At 39.5% G+C, this 13,793-nt stretch overlaps 1 protein-coding gene across 1 annotated transcript; it reads right to left on the bottom strand.

Annotated features, from left to right (window-relative positions):
• Positions 1 to 502: 502 nt before the first annotated feature.
• LOC127395274 (zinc finger protein 474) lies at positions 503 to 12,887 on the bottom strand. The gene is made up of 3 exons (XM_051641937.1): positions 12,216 to 12,887; positions 4,083 to 4,263; positions 503 to 667 (listed from the first exon to the last, which is right to left on the bottom strand). The coding sequence occupies exons 1-3, from the start codon at positions 12,885 to 12,887 to the stop codon at positions 516 to 518; spliced, it is 1,005 nt and encodes a 334-aa protein (XP_051497897.1). The 3' UTR covers positions 503 to 515.
• Between the last annotated feature and the right edge of the window lie 906 nt (positions 12,888 to 13,793).

Raw genomic sequence — 13,793 nt, 5'->3', positions numbered from 1 at the left:
GGCTGTGAAAGAAGTGGGGCTAAAGAATATGCTTGAGATGAAGACACTGCCTTCATTCCCAGAGTTGAAGACAGCACAGCAATACAGAAAAGAAACTGGGAAGATTCTTTACTTGTGTTCTCTTGCACACAACTAAGCACAGGACCAGGAGAAGGAAGATGATATTCAACATGCTCAAGTATTCATATGCCATCCCTCTCAAACTGTGGTTTCAAGGTGACACTACCTGATTGATAGAAAAGAGGAGGCATTTTTGCTACTGCTGGGCTAAAAAATCAACACATTAGACTTGACATTACAGTAGCAACTGCTGATTTTACTCCAGGGGCTTTTGGATCACGTGATCTGATGACACAGTGCAGTTTTCATGCCCTCTGTTCTCCAGCTGGATTTCATTTCTCTCACAGTTTGGCTGAAAGGTATAGGTGCATGTGTGTATTCATGCACACACATACACACAGGGGTGGGTGGGTGTGAGCATGCATGCATAGGTATGCTTGTGTGTTACATCCACTTCACTTTGCAGGTTTCGGTTTACAGGACCGCTGGTGGACAATCAGTCTGTCTGGAAGAAAAGTACGCCCACAAATATCACATGGAACTAGCTGGTTCTGGGCGCTGGTCCAGGCAGCCTCATTTAAAGAATCGAGATCATAGAAACCTTTGGCTGGAAAATTAAAAAGAAGAAAGTATCAGCTTTCATTCTGGAGACCCACATTCAACTCTTCATGGAAAATATTTTCAGGAAATACCTGTTGACTGAGCCTTTGGGTTTAACCAAACCATATTGCTTTTGCAAATGAAAAGAAAGAAAAGAAAGAAGCAAAAGAGTAAAAACATACTGAAAAGACTCTGCTTTTTGTCCCAGGGGCTGAATTAAATTAACTTCAAACTGAATCATTTTGTATTGTATGAGAGTACAGAGAAAACATCATGCTGTGTTTTATGATATGCATTCTCAGCTAATTATTAACATCTTTGCATACACACTATTATCTGCAAATGTCACTTTTCGGCTTTACTTCAAGTTCTGTTTAATAAGCATGTTATCTGACCATGGCACTGGTCGGGAGCCTATCGTATTTGAGAATATGCTCTTTGTACTGCTCTAGACAGGAGGCCAAATTTTCCTCCTCTTGAAGTCTGTGCAAGTTTTGCCAATAAGTGGAGTAAAGCTTAGGTAAGCCTAAAACCTTACAAATAACCCTTACAGTTTTCTTGAGCCACAACTTCCAGTGAGGTCATTGCACTGATGCATCTATTGTCATCTAAACACTAATCCAGCCTTACCCTCAATTATTTTCCAGTGTGGGAAGAGTGACTGCTCTGAAAGCTCAGGAACAGTCTTCAAATGCTCACATCAAATGTATTTTCAATATTTCATTTAAATATTGAAAAAGTCTTGTTCACTTTCATCTTGAAATGGACTTTTATATTGTGTTATTTCAAACTGATTTCCAAAGAGGCCAGGTAGGCTGCTTAATACCTGGATTTAGATGTCAAACATTCACTTGAAGTGCATGCAGAAAAAAATCTACTTGGATTGATTTGAATATCTATCTGCTTCACCCTTCTCAAAAGGTATGACAATCCAGAAAAAGACTAAAAAAAACCTGGGTCTGTCTTTGAACTGTTAGCAGCAGACCATTTTTAAAAGAAAAGGACTTGTGCATTTAAAAATATTCCATGGTTTCTGTCATTGGCACATGATAGAGTTCTTCATTAAAGGCCCATACAGTTTTAATATGATTCATATCCAATGGTTCCCATAACCACAATAAGCCTTAGATCTCTTAATATGCCTGTTCCTAATGTTCTTTTTGTTAGAAGAGCAACCAAGTCGTGTTTCTTTTCTTGGCTGAGACAAATATCCCCTTTGCTTGCAGGAAATGAATGTGTATTTTCTGTACTTTAGAAAGTTTATTGAATATAAAAAAAAGAGCAAGAGAGATGACTTTCTCCTTGCAGGCATGTGTTAGGCATTCCACAAACAAAACACTGTGTAATCAGGGCAGTGGTTGTCTTCCTGTGACACTTGAGTTTTCAGAAAAAGATTTATGTAAGTTATAAAAAGTTTTATGTAAGCAGTTAATATTTCTGAGCTTTTCTTGAACATTCAACAACAGGGGTAACCCCTCCTTCCCAAGTTGAGAAACTGTGAGACATGCAGTACGTGTATGTGGTCTCAAGGTCAGTTATAGCATTTACCAGATGATTGAGAGTAAGTCTTATGGAAAAAGAACAACACTCAGATTATTTTCTCAAGGCCAGGAGCATGAGGCAACTGCAGGGGGAACAATTTTAGCTCTAGCTACAGAACTGATCAGACTTGCATCAGCAGGCATTTAGGGACAGATGCTGGAAGCAGGTCAGTGTCCCCTGGGGAACTGTGGGCACACAACACCTCACAGGAGATGTGTGGCGCCTGATATGACTCACTGCATAAATGAAACAATTTTCTGATTAATATCTGGGAGCTTTCTGCTGGATTGTTCTCTCAAAGAGTGGTTGTCTTTCTCCTTCCATTCCCGCAAAATAAGAATAGTACATTTCAAAATAACCTGATTTGTTTTTTTGTATCCTTCTTTTTCACATGGAATTCTCATTTTCTCCATATTTTTTTAAACACACAACATGCAATTATTAAAAAAACTTTGCAACAACAAGAGCAGATAAAATGAAAATATATTTTGAACCTGCCTTTTACTGCTGATTCCACTCTACTACTTGGCATCTCTTAACTAAATCCTGATTTGATATTATTTGAATTGCGATAATTATTATTTTGAACAGCTAGTTAGTGTTCTCAGTGATCCTGCTTTCTTTTGTGTGTGTGTCTTCGGGGGATGTATTTCTTTGTACTGCTGTAAAGTGATCTAGTGTATGACTCTTTCACAGTGACCTGCGGAATTTGTCTGCTTTTCCAGACATTAGGGGAAGCTGTGGGAAATAGTGGGGAATATATAAAAAAAAGAGTGGGTGAATTCACTGCCTGTAAGTGGTTGAAACTCAGGCCAGAGTAGTTCAGAGCAGCTGGCAGAGCCAGGGAAAGCATCCACCTGAAATGGTGAAATAGCTTCATACCGGGAAGTGTTGGGAGCAGCTTCCAGGCAAAGTACAGATAAGATTTCCTTGTGATCCTACAGTGAGCACCCACTCCTGGGACACAAATGGGAGCCCAGCTCTTACATGTTGTGGAGATCACTAGTTTTCATTGATTTGAAGAAGTGGTATCTAGACATCCTAATAAAGTGAACTCACAGCACAAACACACATAATTAGCAGAAAGAAAATGTTTATTTTATACTACACATATTTTTTGTCCACTGTGTTTATATTATAATGTCTCACAAAGAAGGCTTCTAAGGCTTGTAAATAAAAAGCAACCAATAACATCTACTGAATATTCATTGCAGAAGATACTGCATTTTTTTATATAAATAAATGTTAATAAAAACATGAAAACAGTACATGTTATAGGTAGGTTTTAAAAATACCTTATTTTCTACCACTCATCAGGCATCTAGTATTGTAGTTCCTATTTTACCACAGAATTCCTATTTTTGAGACCACTCACTGTTTACCATAAAGTGACAGTGTCAGGATTGTCTTTTATAGATGATGGTATAGGTCTAAAACCTGGCTGAGGTGTCTACCCCTATGTTGCCTGAAGGGTATTTTATTCTAATGACTGTATATTTTCAAGTCCCCACATTGGCTTTGGAGGCTTTTGCTCATTTAAAAATGTCTTTCTACAGCATTGAAAATAGTCAAAATGTAGTGATGTAGCTGTGAAGTAGCAGGCTGCTATTTTTTTTGGTGTTTTGATTCAGAATATATTGACACATAAAGAGGACTCTCCCAGGAGACACGTCTCACCAGGCAACAACTACTGTGTGGATGCAGAACAAAAGGAGAATAGGATACTTAACATAAAACTTAAAACAAACCATGATAGCTACTTTCTCTTCTGAGCAAGATGGAGAAAGGAGCACTTGCAAACCACTAAGCTTCTGTTTACATTGTTTTTTTTCTTCCTCCCATGTTCTCCATCCCATTTCCTCATTTGGTCTGTAGTTTACCTTTTATGGGACTGACTTCAGGCTTTCTGGGCACTGGCCTTTTCAGGTGCTTGGGCAGCATGTCATTCTCTTGGTGCCATTTTTTAAGGCATTGTGGCTCATGGATACTAATAGATTTTGTTCCATACTCACGGCCACATATGTAACAAATCACTGTCGGTGGCCGTCTTATCACTTGTGCCTGCAAATAACAATTGCGAAGAATAATAAACATTATTTTCAAGATTAATTTTGAGCCAGAACAATTGTGGATTAAAAGAATCACGCGGATTGAGAAACTAATTCCTATCTGGGAAATTAGTATAACTGTCTCAGTTTCATTTTGTCTGGATCCAGTACTCAAGATTGTAGAGATACTGCCTCATTAACTGACCACCTAGAACAGGTAGGCTCTTTCTGCAGACACTAGGCTGAAAATTCATGTGTGTCACCTAATTAACAGTTAGCTATGTAGCTCCTTTATTTTTTCACCATCAACGTCATGGAAATGCTGAGTCTTCACATGCAGAAACAACTCCTCTGCTTGATCAAGTTACTGCAACACAGTGTCCTAAATGTTGAAGCCCTTTTTTCCGTCTACCAAACAGAAGTAACAAGGAAAGCAGCAACAAAAGCTTCTTCAGCAGGTATCAGCTGAACTGCTGATATCTAGTGCAGTAGCAGAAAGACCCTCATCTCAAGGCAGAACACAGCTAATATGCAATGTCCAGCCTTAGCATCTCTCTCACGCTGGACAGTGTGGACAGCTGTCTCAAGCTTGTGTAGTCCCTAACCTCACACTGTTGGCTTTGAAGGATTAATACTGATCCAGGATATTCCAGGATAGGGGACAAAAAAAAAGAAGTGTTCCTTGTTTTTCCCAAAGGCCTCAGTGTGAACTTCGCCAGTGACTGCAGCAAGGGCAGGACTGGACTCCAAGCCAGTCAGTATTTTTGAACTGCAGATCTACTTTTGTTCACAGAGAAAAACAGCTCAACGGAAGAAAAAATTCCCTCAAGCCCAAACCCCACAAATGCATATTCTAAGCTTGAAAAATATATAATTACTGTGGCATTGCAGATTAGGAATTCAGCTGTGTCCTTAGGCACATCTTGGGTTAGGCGTGGTGTCAGTACCAGCCCTACTCCAGGAGTAGTGTAAAAATGTACTGCAGAGACAGCACTTTGAGGCACACTGATGGATCTTACAACTGCCAGCATTTCCTGCACTCCTTACTGCAGAATAGCAGTAAGAGACAAGCTATACCCTGCCCTCCTAAAGGTAGAGGGACTGCCATGCCAGACCAAACATGGGAAGACTTTCTCACTCAAGAAAGGGAGGTGGGGATTTATTTTTTTCCTCTGATGCTGTGTAAAACAAAGATTAACCTATTCCAGTATTTATGACTCTGTCAGCCCATCAGTGTATTCAAGAAATTCTGGGCAGCTCTTCTTGCATTTGGGCTACACTCTGAAAATGCCATTAGAGAACAATCTGCAGAAGCTTTCTTTCCTGTGTCACACATGTAAACTCAATTACATGAAGAAGTACTACTTTACGAGGGATATTTTTGCTGGGAAACGTTGAACTTAATAAGGAAAATTCTCATAGTGAATTAAAACATAACTTACCCAAAGATAGCCTTTCCAAGGACATTTTCATCATCTTAACTTTCAAATGGAATTTCCTTACCCATCTTTGATAACAAGGTATTTTATATATAACCTTCTCTTGCTATTCATAGCTGAATATAGCAACAGCTATTTAAAGAATGCCCTCTAATTTTTCATTATCAACTTTCACCGACTTCCTTACTTCACTTCTTGAGCTAGACTTCTGTCTGATTCGGAGATAAGATTCTGGGTCCAGACAGAGTCTTCTGAAGGCCATGTGTGTTTCTTTGTAGGCTCTGGAGGGCTTTAGATAAGGACACTATAATACAAAGTCCTGAAGTCAGGAGACTCATTTCAGCGTGCATGCTTGTTATGGGTATGTCTATAGCATTTTAGAAATGGTTCTATAAAAAAAACCACCAGGTGTAAAAACACTAAGAACATATTTTCCCCCTCAAGTTTTCATTAGTAAGGTTCCTGCCGTAAAGTAAAAGAGATTATTTGTTGGCTGAAAACTAGGGAAGAGGAATTTGATTCACATTCTGTTTGTAAGGACTCTTAACATACTACTAGAATGGGAAAAAGGAGTTCTAGTTCAAATGGAAACCACGCTTACTTAGACTGCAGTGTCACAACCATTTCCATCATATAGGGCAATGTAATAAAAGCAAAGGGATACTTAAAATCATTATATGAGACAGGTGAAAAGTCACTGAAAAAAAAAATACTCCCAATAAATTTAACATACATATAGTTGTTAAAATCATATAGGTTTTTTAATCTTAGTAATATTTCCCTACTGAATGGAGACAGTCTTTTATCATTGACTGCTTCATCCAAATCCACTACACTTGCTCTAAAGTAATTGTGGTATCTTACTGTTGAACAGCAGCCACAGACCTGCAAGGTAAAAGTTAGTGACCTCCATCCAGTCCAATCTGGATACATTTCTCCACTTGTGAGATGGTTGTTTTAGTAAAGAACAAACCTAAAACTTAAAGTGTGAATGAGCAGTATGGTGGTCCCTCCAGGTACTGACAGAGCATTTGCAGGTGGGTTTTGTGTTATAACTGGGCAAAGCCAGGCTTGCAGCTAAACAGAGGATTCTGTTTTCCAAAGTTAACAATCAGGATTGACTCATAACTAAATCCTGGCTGTGAAAAAAATGTTTCAGAAATATCTTCAAGTAGAAATGTCACTGCTTTGTAACCTCCACAATTAAAAACCGTACAGAAACAATAGCAGAGATGGGAACTAATTAAAAACAATCGGATCACTCTAAGGGTGGATTTTTTTTTCCAGAAATGTAATGAGTTTCACCCATCACCACACAACAGATTACACACACAAATTCCTCTTCGCAAATACACACGTTAAAAAACTGAAAAATAAAGCCTGAAGAAGAATAGCTTTATAATTGGTAGTAACAGCTCTTTTGTTGTTTAACTGTGGAATCTGAGGTATGATAAGCTTTATTTGGAATTTCTACAGCTGATGATATTTATCTTTCATTTATATTTCTCTTCAGAGTGTGCCTATCCCAAATGTAACATCTGGAGGCCTGCAGTTTGAAAATAAACTATTTTTGGAATCACCACAATTTTCCAACCCAAACTACTCACAGGCCAGTGGCTAGGCTGTCTGCTCAGTGCTTTGTTTTTCACTTTTAAAAAGAGTTCTAGGGCAGGTCTGTTCCTGAGGATATGTGTTGATATAAAAATACCTACAAATACCTAATAGAGCAGTTAGGCTTTCCTCTCATGTCTCAGTATTTTCTTTTTTTTTTTTTTTCTCCAAAACTGCTAAGTATGTCTGCATGACCATGAATGAAGTTATTTAGCTCAAAGGGCTATGCAACTATGTATTTTCAATAGACCTGACATTACTTGAGGTTAGCCCCAGACTGCTGTTATGGTGTCACATAAGGTCAAATCCTCCCATTCCGCACAAAGCTTTTAATTTCTTATTAAATACATCAAATAAGACTGACTCCCAAACTCCTCTCCATAAATATTTATCATTCAGGACTGCACACACCCCTGCCTTTCTTATTTGTTTATTTATTTCTGTGGCCAGAGCTTTCGTCCCAAGCTCGAATCACCCAAGGAACAGAGGCTCAGGAAAAGACTGGTACAAACACTGAGCAACAGCATTGTATTCTATGAAAGCAGCCCTTTCTCCACATTCCTCTCTGAAAAGTAAGAGGCATTCAGCATAAGAGATTGGGACAAGCTGTGACACGGCTCTCATGATCAATCAAAGGTGCATTTAACAGCCTTCTGGAGTGCCTTCAGCCACTGTCCCGATGCAGCAGCAGACAAACATCAGAATTGGTCATATGCCTCTATATGAAATTTCATTTAACAGCAAGGCACTTCTGCCCAATAGTGCAGGTATTTTAAGATTTTACTCCACTGAAAGCACTAGAATATCCCTTTTTACTCCTAATGTGCTACTGTCTTTTAAAAGAAATATATCAGTATAATGAATATGGAATTTGTATAAAAGCAGAAAGGCAGAAAGCTCAATCAATCATTCTCCATGACAACATTCAGTATGTTTCATTCAAACTATCCATTCACTGTCAATTCTGATCTGATTTTCTATACTTGCAAGTATATTTAACAGTATTCTCAAAAGAAGATGTAAAAAACTGTTGCAACTGAGGCAAACAAAGTTTATCACTGACTTCCAGCTTTCATTAGTTTTACACAGCATCTGGAGTAGTTTTTACTAAGTGACTAGATGACTTTATGCTAGAGCAAGATACAACACCAATATTTTGTTGTTACACAAGTTTTCAAGACTTATGCTGTGTTGATATGCTCTACAATACTGTAAAGGTAGAACACAGATCCTATTTTTAGATAATTAACTCGATAAGAAAACAGCAGATGGCAGCATCAGATGCTAGTGACATGTCTGATAGGATTTTAGGACAGGCGGTCTCTGTTGCCAAAAAACTGTAACACATACACCCACAGCAAGTCATTAGTACTCACTTACATGTAGCAGACATTTTGGTCTATGAAAGAATGAAAAACACACTCTGCTTTAGGGCAAGTCTGAATTTCAGTAGTCCCAGACATCACTTCCATTGTCTGGGGTATCACAGCAGAATTCAAAACACACCAGAGCTGATGTGATCCTTGAGAGTCTCTCTAAGCATAGGCTGTTGTTTGCTTCACACAGCCAGGCATTGTTAATTCAGATGTGTTCATGCATTCTGAGAGCAAGGACAGTTGGAGGAAGAGATGGCTTACAGAGGCTGTTGAGTGTCCAGCTCTTAAGGCATGTAACACAGAACTGAGTACATTTTTGTCATTAATGATACTAGTCTAGTTGATCCTGCACTTCACAGTTCCCACTGACTGGAAAAGGGGAAACAAACCCCCTACTTTTGAAAAGAGGAAAAAAGGAAGACTCAGGGAACTACAGGCCAGTCAGTCTCACCTCTGTGCCTGTCAAGATCATGGAGAAGATCCTCCTGAAAGCTCAGCTAAGACACATGGAAAATGTGGAGGCAAGTGGTGAAAGCAAACACGGCTTCACTAAGGGCAAATTGTGCCTGACAAATTTGGTGGCCTTCTATGACAAGGTTTCAGCATTAGTGGACAAGGGAAGAGCAACTGATGTCATCTACCTGGACTTGTGCAAAGCATTGGACACTATCCCACATGACATCCTTGTCTCTGAATTGCAGAGAAATGGACTTGACAGATGGACCACGTGGTGGATAAGGATTTGTCTGGATGGTCGCACTCAAAGAATTGTGGTCAATGGCTTGAGCTCCAAGTTGAGATCAGTGACGACTGACATTCTTGAAGGGTTGGTGTTGTGACTGGTGCTGTTTAACATCTCTGCTGGTGATATGGAAAGTGGGATTGAGTGCAGCCTCAGCAAGTTTGCTGGTAGCACCAAGCTGTGTGGTACAGCCAACCCACTGGAGGGAATGAATGCCATCCAGAGGGACCTTGACAGGCTTGTGAGGCGGGCCAACGGAAACTGCATGAAGTTCAACAAGGCCAAGTGCAAGGTCCTGCACATGGCTCAGGACAATTCCATGAGTGGATCATCTCCCTTATGAGGAAAGGCTGAGGGAGCTGGGTCTCTTTAGCTTGGAGAAAAGGAGACTGAGGGGTGACCTCATCAATGTTTACAAATATGTAAGGGGTGAGTGTCAGGGAGATGGAGTTAGGCTTTTCTCAGTGTTGACCAGTGACAGGACAAGGGGTAATGGGATCAAATTGGAGCATAGGAGGTTCAAGGTGAATATTCGAAAAATGTTTTTTACTGTGAGAGTGACAGAGCACTGGAACAGGCTGCCCAGAGAGGTTGTGGAGTCTCCTTCTCTGGAGACATTCAAAACCCGCCTGGACACGTTCCTGTGTGATGTGCTCTAGATGACCCTGCTCTGGCAGGGGGGTTGGACTGGATGATCTTTCGAGGTCCCTTCCAACCCCTATGATTCTATGATTCTATGATTCTATGATTCTATGATTCTATGATTCTATGATTCTATGATTCTATGATTCTATGATTCTATGAACAAATACAGGCTGGACAGAGAATGAATTAAGAACAGCCCTAAAGAAAAGGACCTGGGGGTGTTGGTTGATGAAAAGCTCAACATGAACTTTCTGTTCAACATGAGCTACTGTTCTTCCATGACGTTAGTTCTTTTTCAACATCCTTCAATGTGTGTGTGGACTTTTCTAAACTCTCAACTGAAGGTGAGGAACCTCACACAGAAAATTTAAACCTATGGAAAATAGACTTCCTTTGACAACCTCTTACAAGCAGTCTGCCAGTCCTGAACATTACCAGTGATCACAGAACATGTCTTCCACTTTCTCCATTCTTACCTCTGCCTTTATTGCTTACCTCTGTACAAAAGGACAGATCTAAAAATAATTAAATAAAGGACCTCCAAGAAGTAAAATCCATCATCCTTTCCTCAAAGTCATTGTTAATAATAAAGTCCTCCAGAGTCAATTACAAACTGCAAGCTGTAAAGCCTTATTAGTTCTGCTGCAACTGATGAACTGTCACTGCTTGGAAGTAAATGAGGAAACCTGTTGTTCACACAGAAGGGAGAACAGATTTGAACACATTTAATCCTGGCTCTACAGAGCTCACAGAAGGAAAAAGTGGTAATAATGTTGTTGCTCAACAAGTAAGCAGATGTGCTGAATCCACACAGGGGCCAGATATGTTGTGCAAGAAGGCAACATTTTTACAGAGTCACTCAATGCCAAACCACACGCTACACTTGGTTTTTTACGACGTTGCAACTGTGGACATTCTGTCCCCACCCCCCTTATTTTTTAAACATGCAGAGTTATGTGTGGAAGACAAAAATCTCTGCTTAATGCCCATGCCTTCCATTGAACAATCATCTGTAGAACAAGGCTAGTTCTTCAGTAAACGGTACAGTGTAGTGTAACACAACAAGAACATCTCCTTTCCTATACCTATAGATGCATCTATGCAGCTCTTTGAACCATTTGTGGGTTATTTGAAATTACCTGTAAAAGACCTGGGGAGTGGACCTAATTTACCAGCATATATCAATCAGTGGCATCAAATAACATAATATAAAAATGCTTCACATTGTCTTTATTCTCATATTTGTAGGGCTAATGCTATTATCTCATTTTATTCAGCAATCAGAAAACTGAAATACAGCATATTTTGACTTTTAAAACGGTTTTAGAAATGCTCTGCATAGCATTGCATTCCTTTGGTGACTGGGAAAGCTAAATCCCATTTTGAAAATAATGTAGGCAATCAGGAGTCCAACTCCCACTAAAAAAAAGTCTTCTGTTGTAGACACTGAACCTAAATTTAGACATCTATCTTTTTACAAAACTCCTGGCCAAAAGAGAGCTTGTGCAGAAACAAATGCAGAAAAAACCCCACCATTTTCCAAAACTTTGTTTAGCTTTTGGATAATGTGAATCAGCTTCTTTTTTCTTGGATCTTGAATCAAATTCAGTGGAAATAAATGTGCAGCCTTTTTTATTGTGTTGTTGTTATACTCTGAGTTGCTGCCTTTGAACACAAAGTCCTCAGTAAATTTGTGTTCCACACCAAGGGTAAGAGCAACAGTAAAAGCTGAAAATCACTGGAGTGTTTACAGGATAATGAAATATTTTCTTTCATGTTAACTAAATATAACCCCCTAGTACCTGCTAAAACATACAAATTCAAAGCTTGCCTAAGCTGCTTGGTAGAATCTCCTAGAGAAATATAGCACACAACGATCACTTTTAGGGACATAACTCTCACAGTTCAAGAGCATGAGAACCCAACTATCCTCTTTCAACAGGAAAATCAAAAGAAACAGGAGTAACTAGTTTCCCATGCGTACTCAGTATTCTCCTTCCCTTTAGCTACTAGCAGAGAAATGTTTGCATGTAGCCAGAAGATCCTTCTGAAAATAAGTTATTTTAAATTTGATTGGAACTCAGTCTCCCTTGGAGTGCCTAGCATCAAAATGCATCCACACCTCTCATACAGAGCATGCTGAACAATTTACCTTGTCTACTGTGACTGGTGCAGCCCTCCTCTTTCCTTGATGGATCTTAGATGGGTCAACACTTGCTGTGCCAGATCCAGAGCTTGGGAGTCTCACACCACCACTACCTCCTCTACAACTCCTTTGGTGCACAATAAGACGGTCGGGAAGGAAGGTTCGTCCACAGTTTCCACAGGGCAGGAGCTGAGCTTGAGCACTCTGATAAGCTGCTTCATTTTCATCTGTAAGCATGTGTGAACCAGCAGTATGGACCTCAGGTTTCCGGGGCTCTGGTCTTCTGAGGTGCCTTGGTAGCTGATTGTTTTCAATATGCCACTTCTCTAGGCACTGGGGTTCATGTATAGAAATAGACTGTGACCCGAATTCTCTGCCACAGATATAGCATACCCTGAAACCAGGTCTTCTTGGAGGGATGACGGGCAGATTCAGTGGTGTCCGAGACATGTTTGAAGAATCTGACCGTTTTGATATTATTGCAGTGCCTGGTCGCCTTTTCTGGGGTCCAGCTTCTAGATGTACAATGTTGGGCAAAATTCTGGTAAGATCTGACACATTAGATGGTGAAACCTGCTCTGAAGGTAAGATGCTAGAGATACTAGCAGGGGTCTCTCCAATAGTTGGCAGATTGTTACCAGTCTTGTTCACATTCGTTGTCTTGATCTTTGTTTCCATGAAAGGTACAATATTTCAAGAAACTTTTCTCTTCTGAGCATAAGGGCCTGTGAAACCCTGTTACTCAGCATGATGCTCCATCTTCTTAGTTCAGTTTAATTGGCTTGAAAATACAAGGGAATTCAAAGCTGGACAACTGCACTTAACGACCATTTCAATAGGGAAGGAAGGTTTCTGTATGCTTTTGTTTTGCCTTTTGTTCCTGCAACAAATTCAATTAGTACATATTAATTAACACCATCTCTCTTGTTAAGGCTACCGACCAGTGATTTATCACCAGGATGAGTTTACCTTACTACTTTGTTGAATTTTTAAATAGCAGACAAATAGCATCAAACATAGCATATATCTAATGATAAGCTGAAAAATGTAAATCTGAAATTCCAGTCTCAAGGGGTGTGAAGTCATGAGGAATACGAAAGAAGATGGCTTTGCACAATTTGAAGCTACTGAAATACATGTGGGTTTGAGTATAATCAATATTCTTTATTTTCAGTTATTGACAGAGCTGATATTTCTGACATAGACTTTAATTTCTAAACTACTTAATTTTAAGCTTAACCATTACATTAAACATACTTTCCCTGTCTCAAGAGAAATTAAAATAAGTTGCTTAACAGAGCCATGCTCATGTTCAATCTCCAAAGGATAGTTAGCAAGTAAAATGTTCCCAGTCTTTAGGCTGAAGGAAATATTAAGCCCCTTTACTCAGCACTTGTGATTTGTTATCTCAATTTCTCTGACAAGTCTTGATTCTCCCTGTAAAGGAGAAATACTATTAAAATGGAGCAAGATTATCAATAAGAGCTACTGAGGTGATTTGGGGGCTGAAGCACATGCCATATGAGAAGATAAGAGCACCACATTGGTTAAGTCTCAAGAAGTCAATGCTAAACATATTTCAGT

The sequence above is a fragment of the Apus apus genome, chromosome Z (assembly GCF_020740795.1).
Source record: "Apus apus isolate bApuApu2 chromosome Z, bApuApu2.pri.cur, whole genome shotgun sequence".
Lineage (NCBI taxonomy): Eukaryota > Metazoa > Chordata > Aves > Apodiformes > Apodidae > Apus > Apus apus.
The sequence above is the reverse complement of the archived record's forward strand: the minus strand, read 5'-3'. Positions and strand labels throughout refer to the sequence as shown.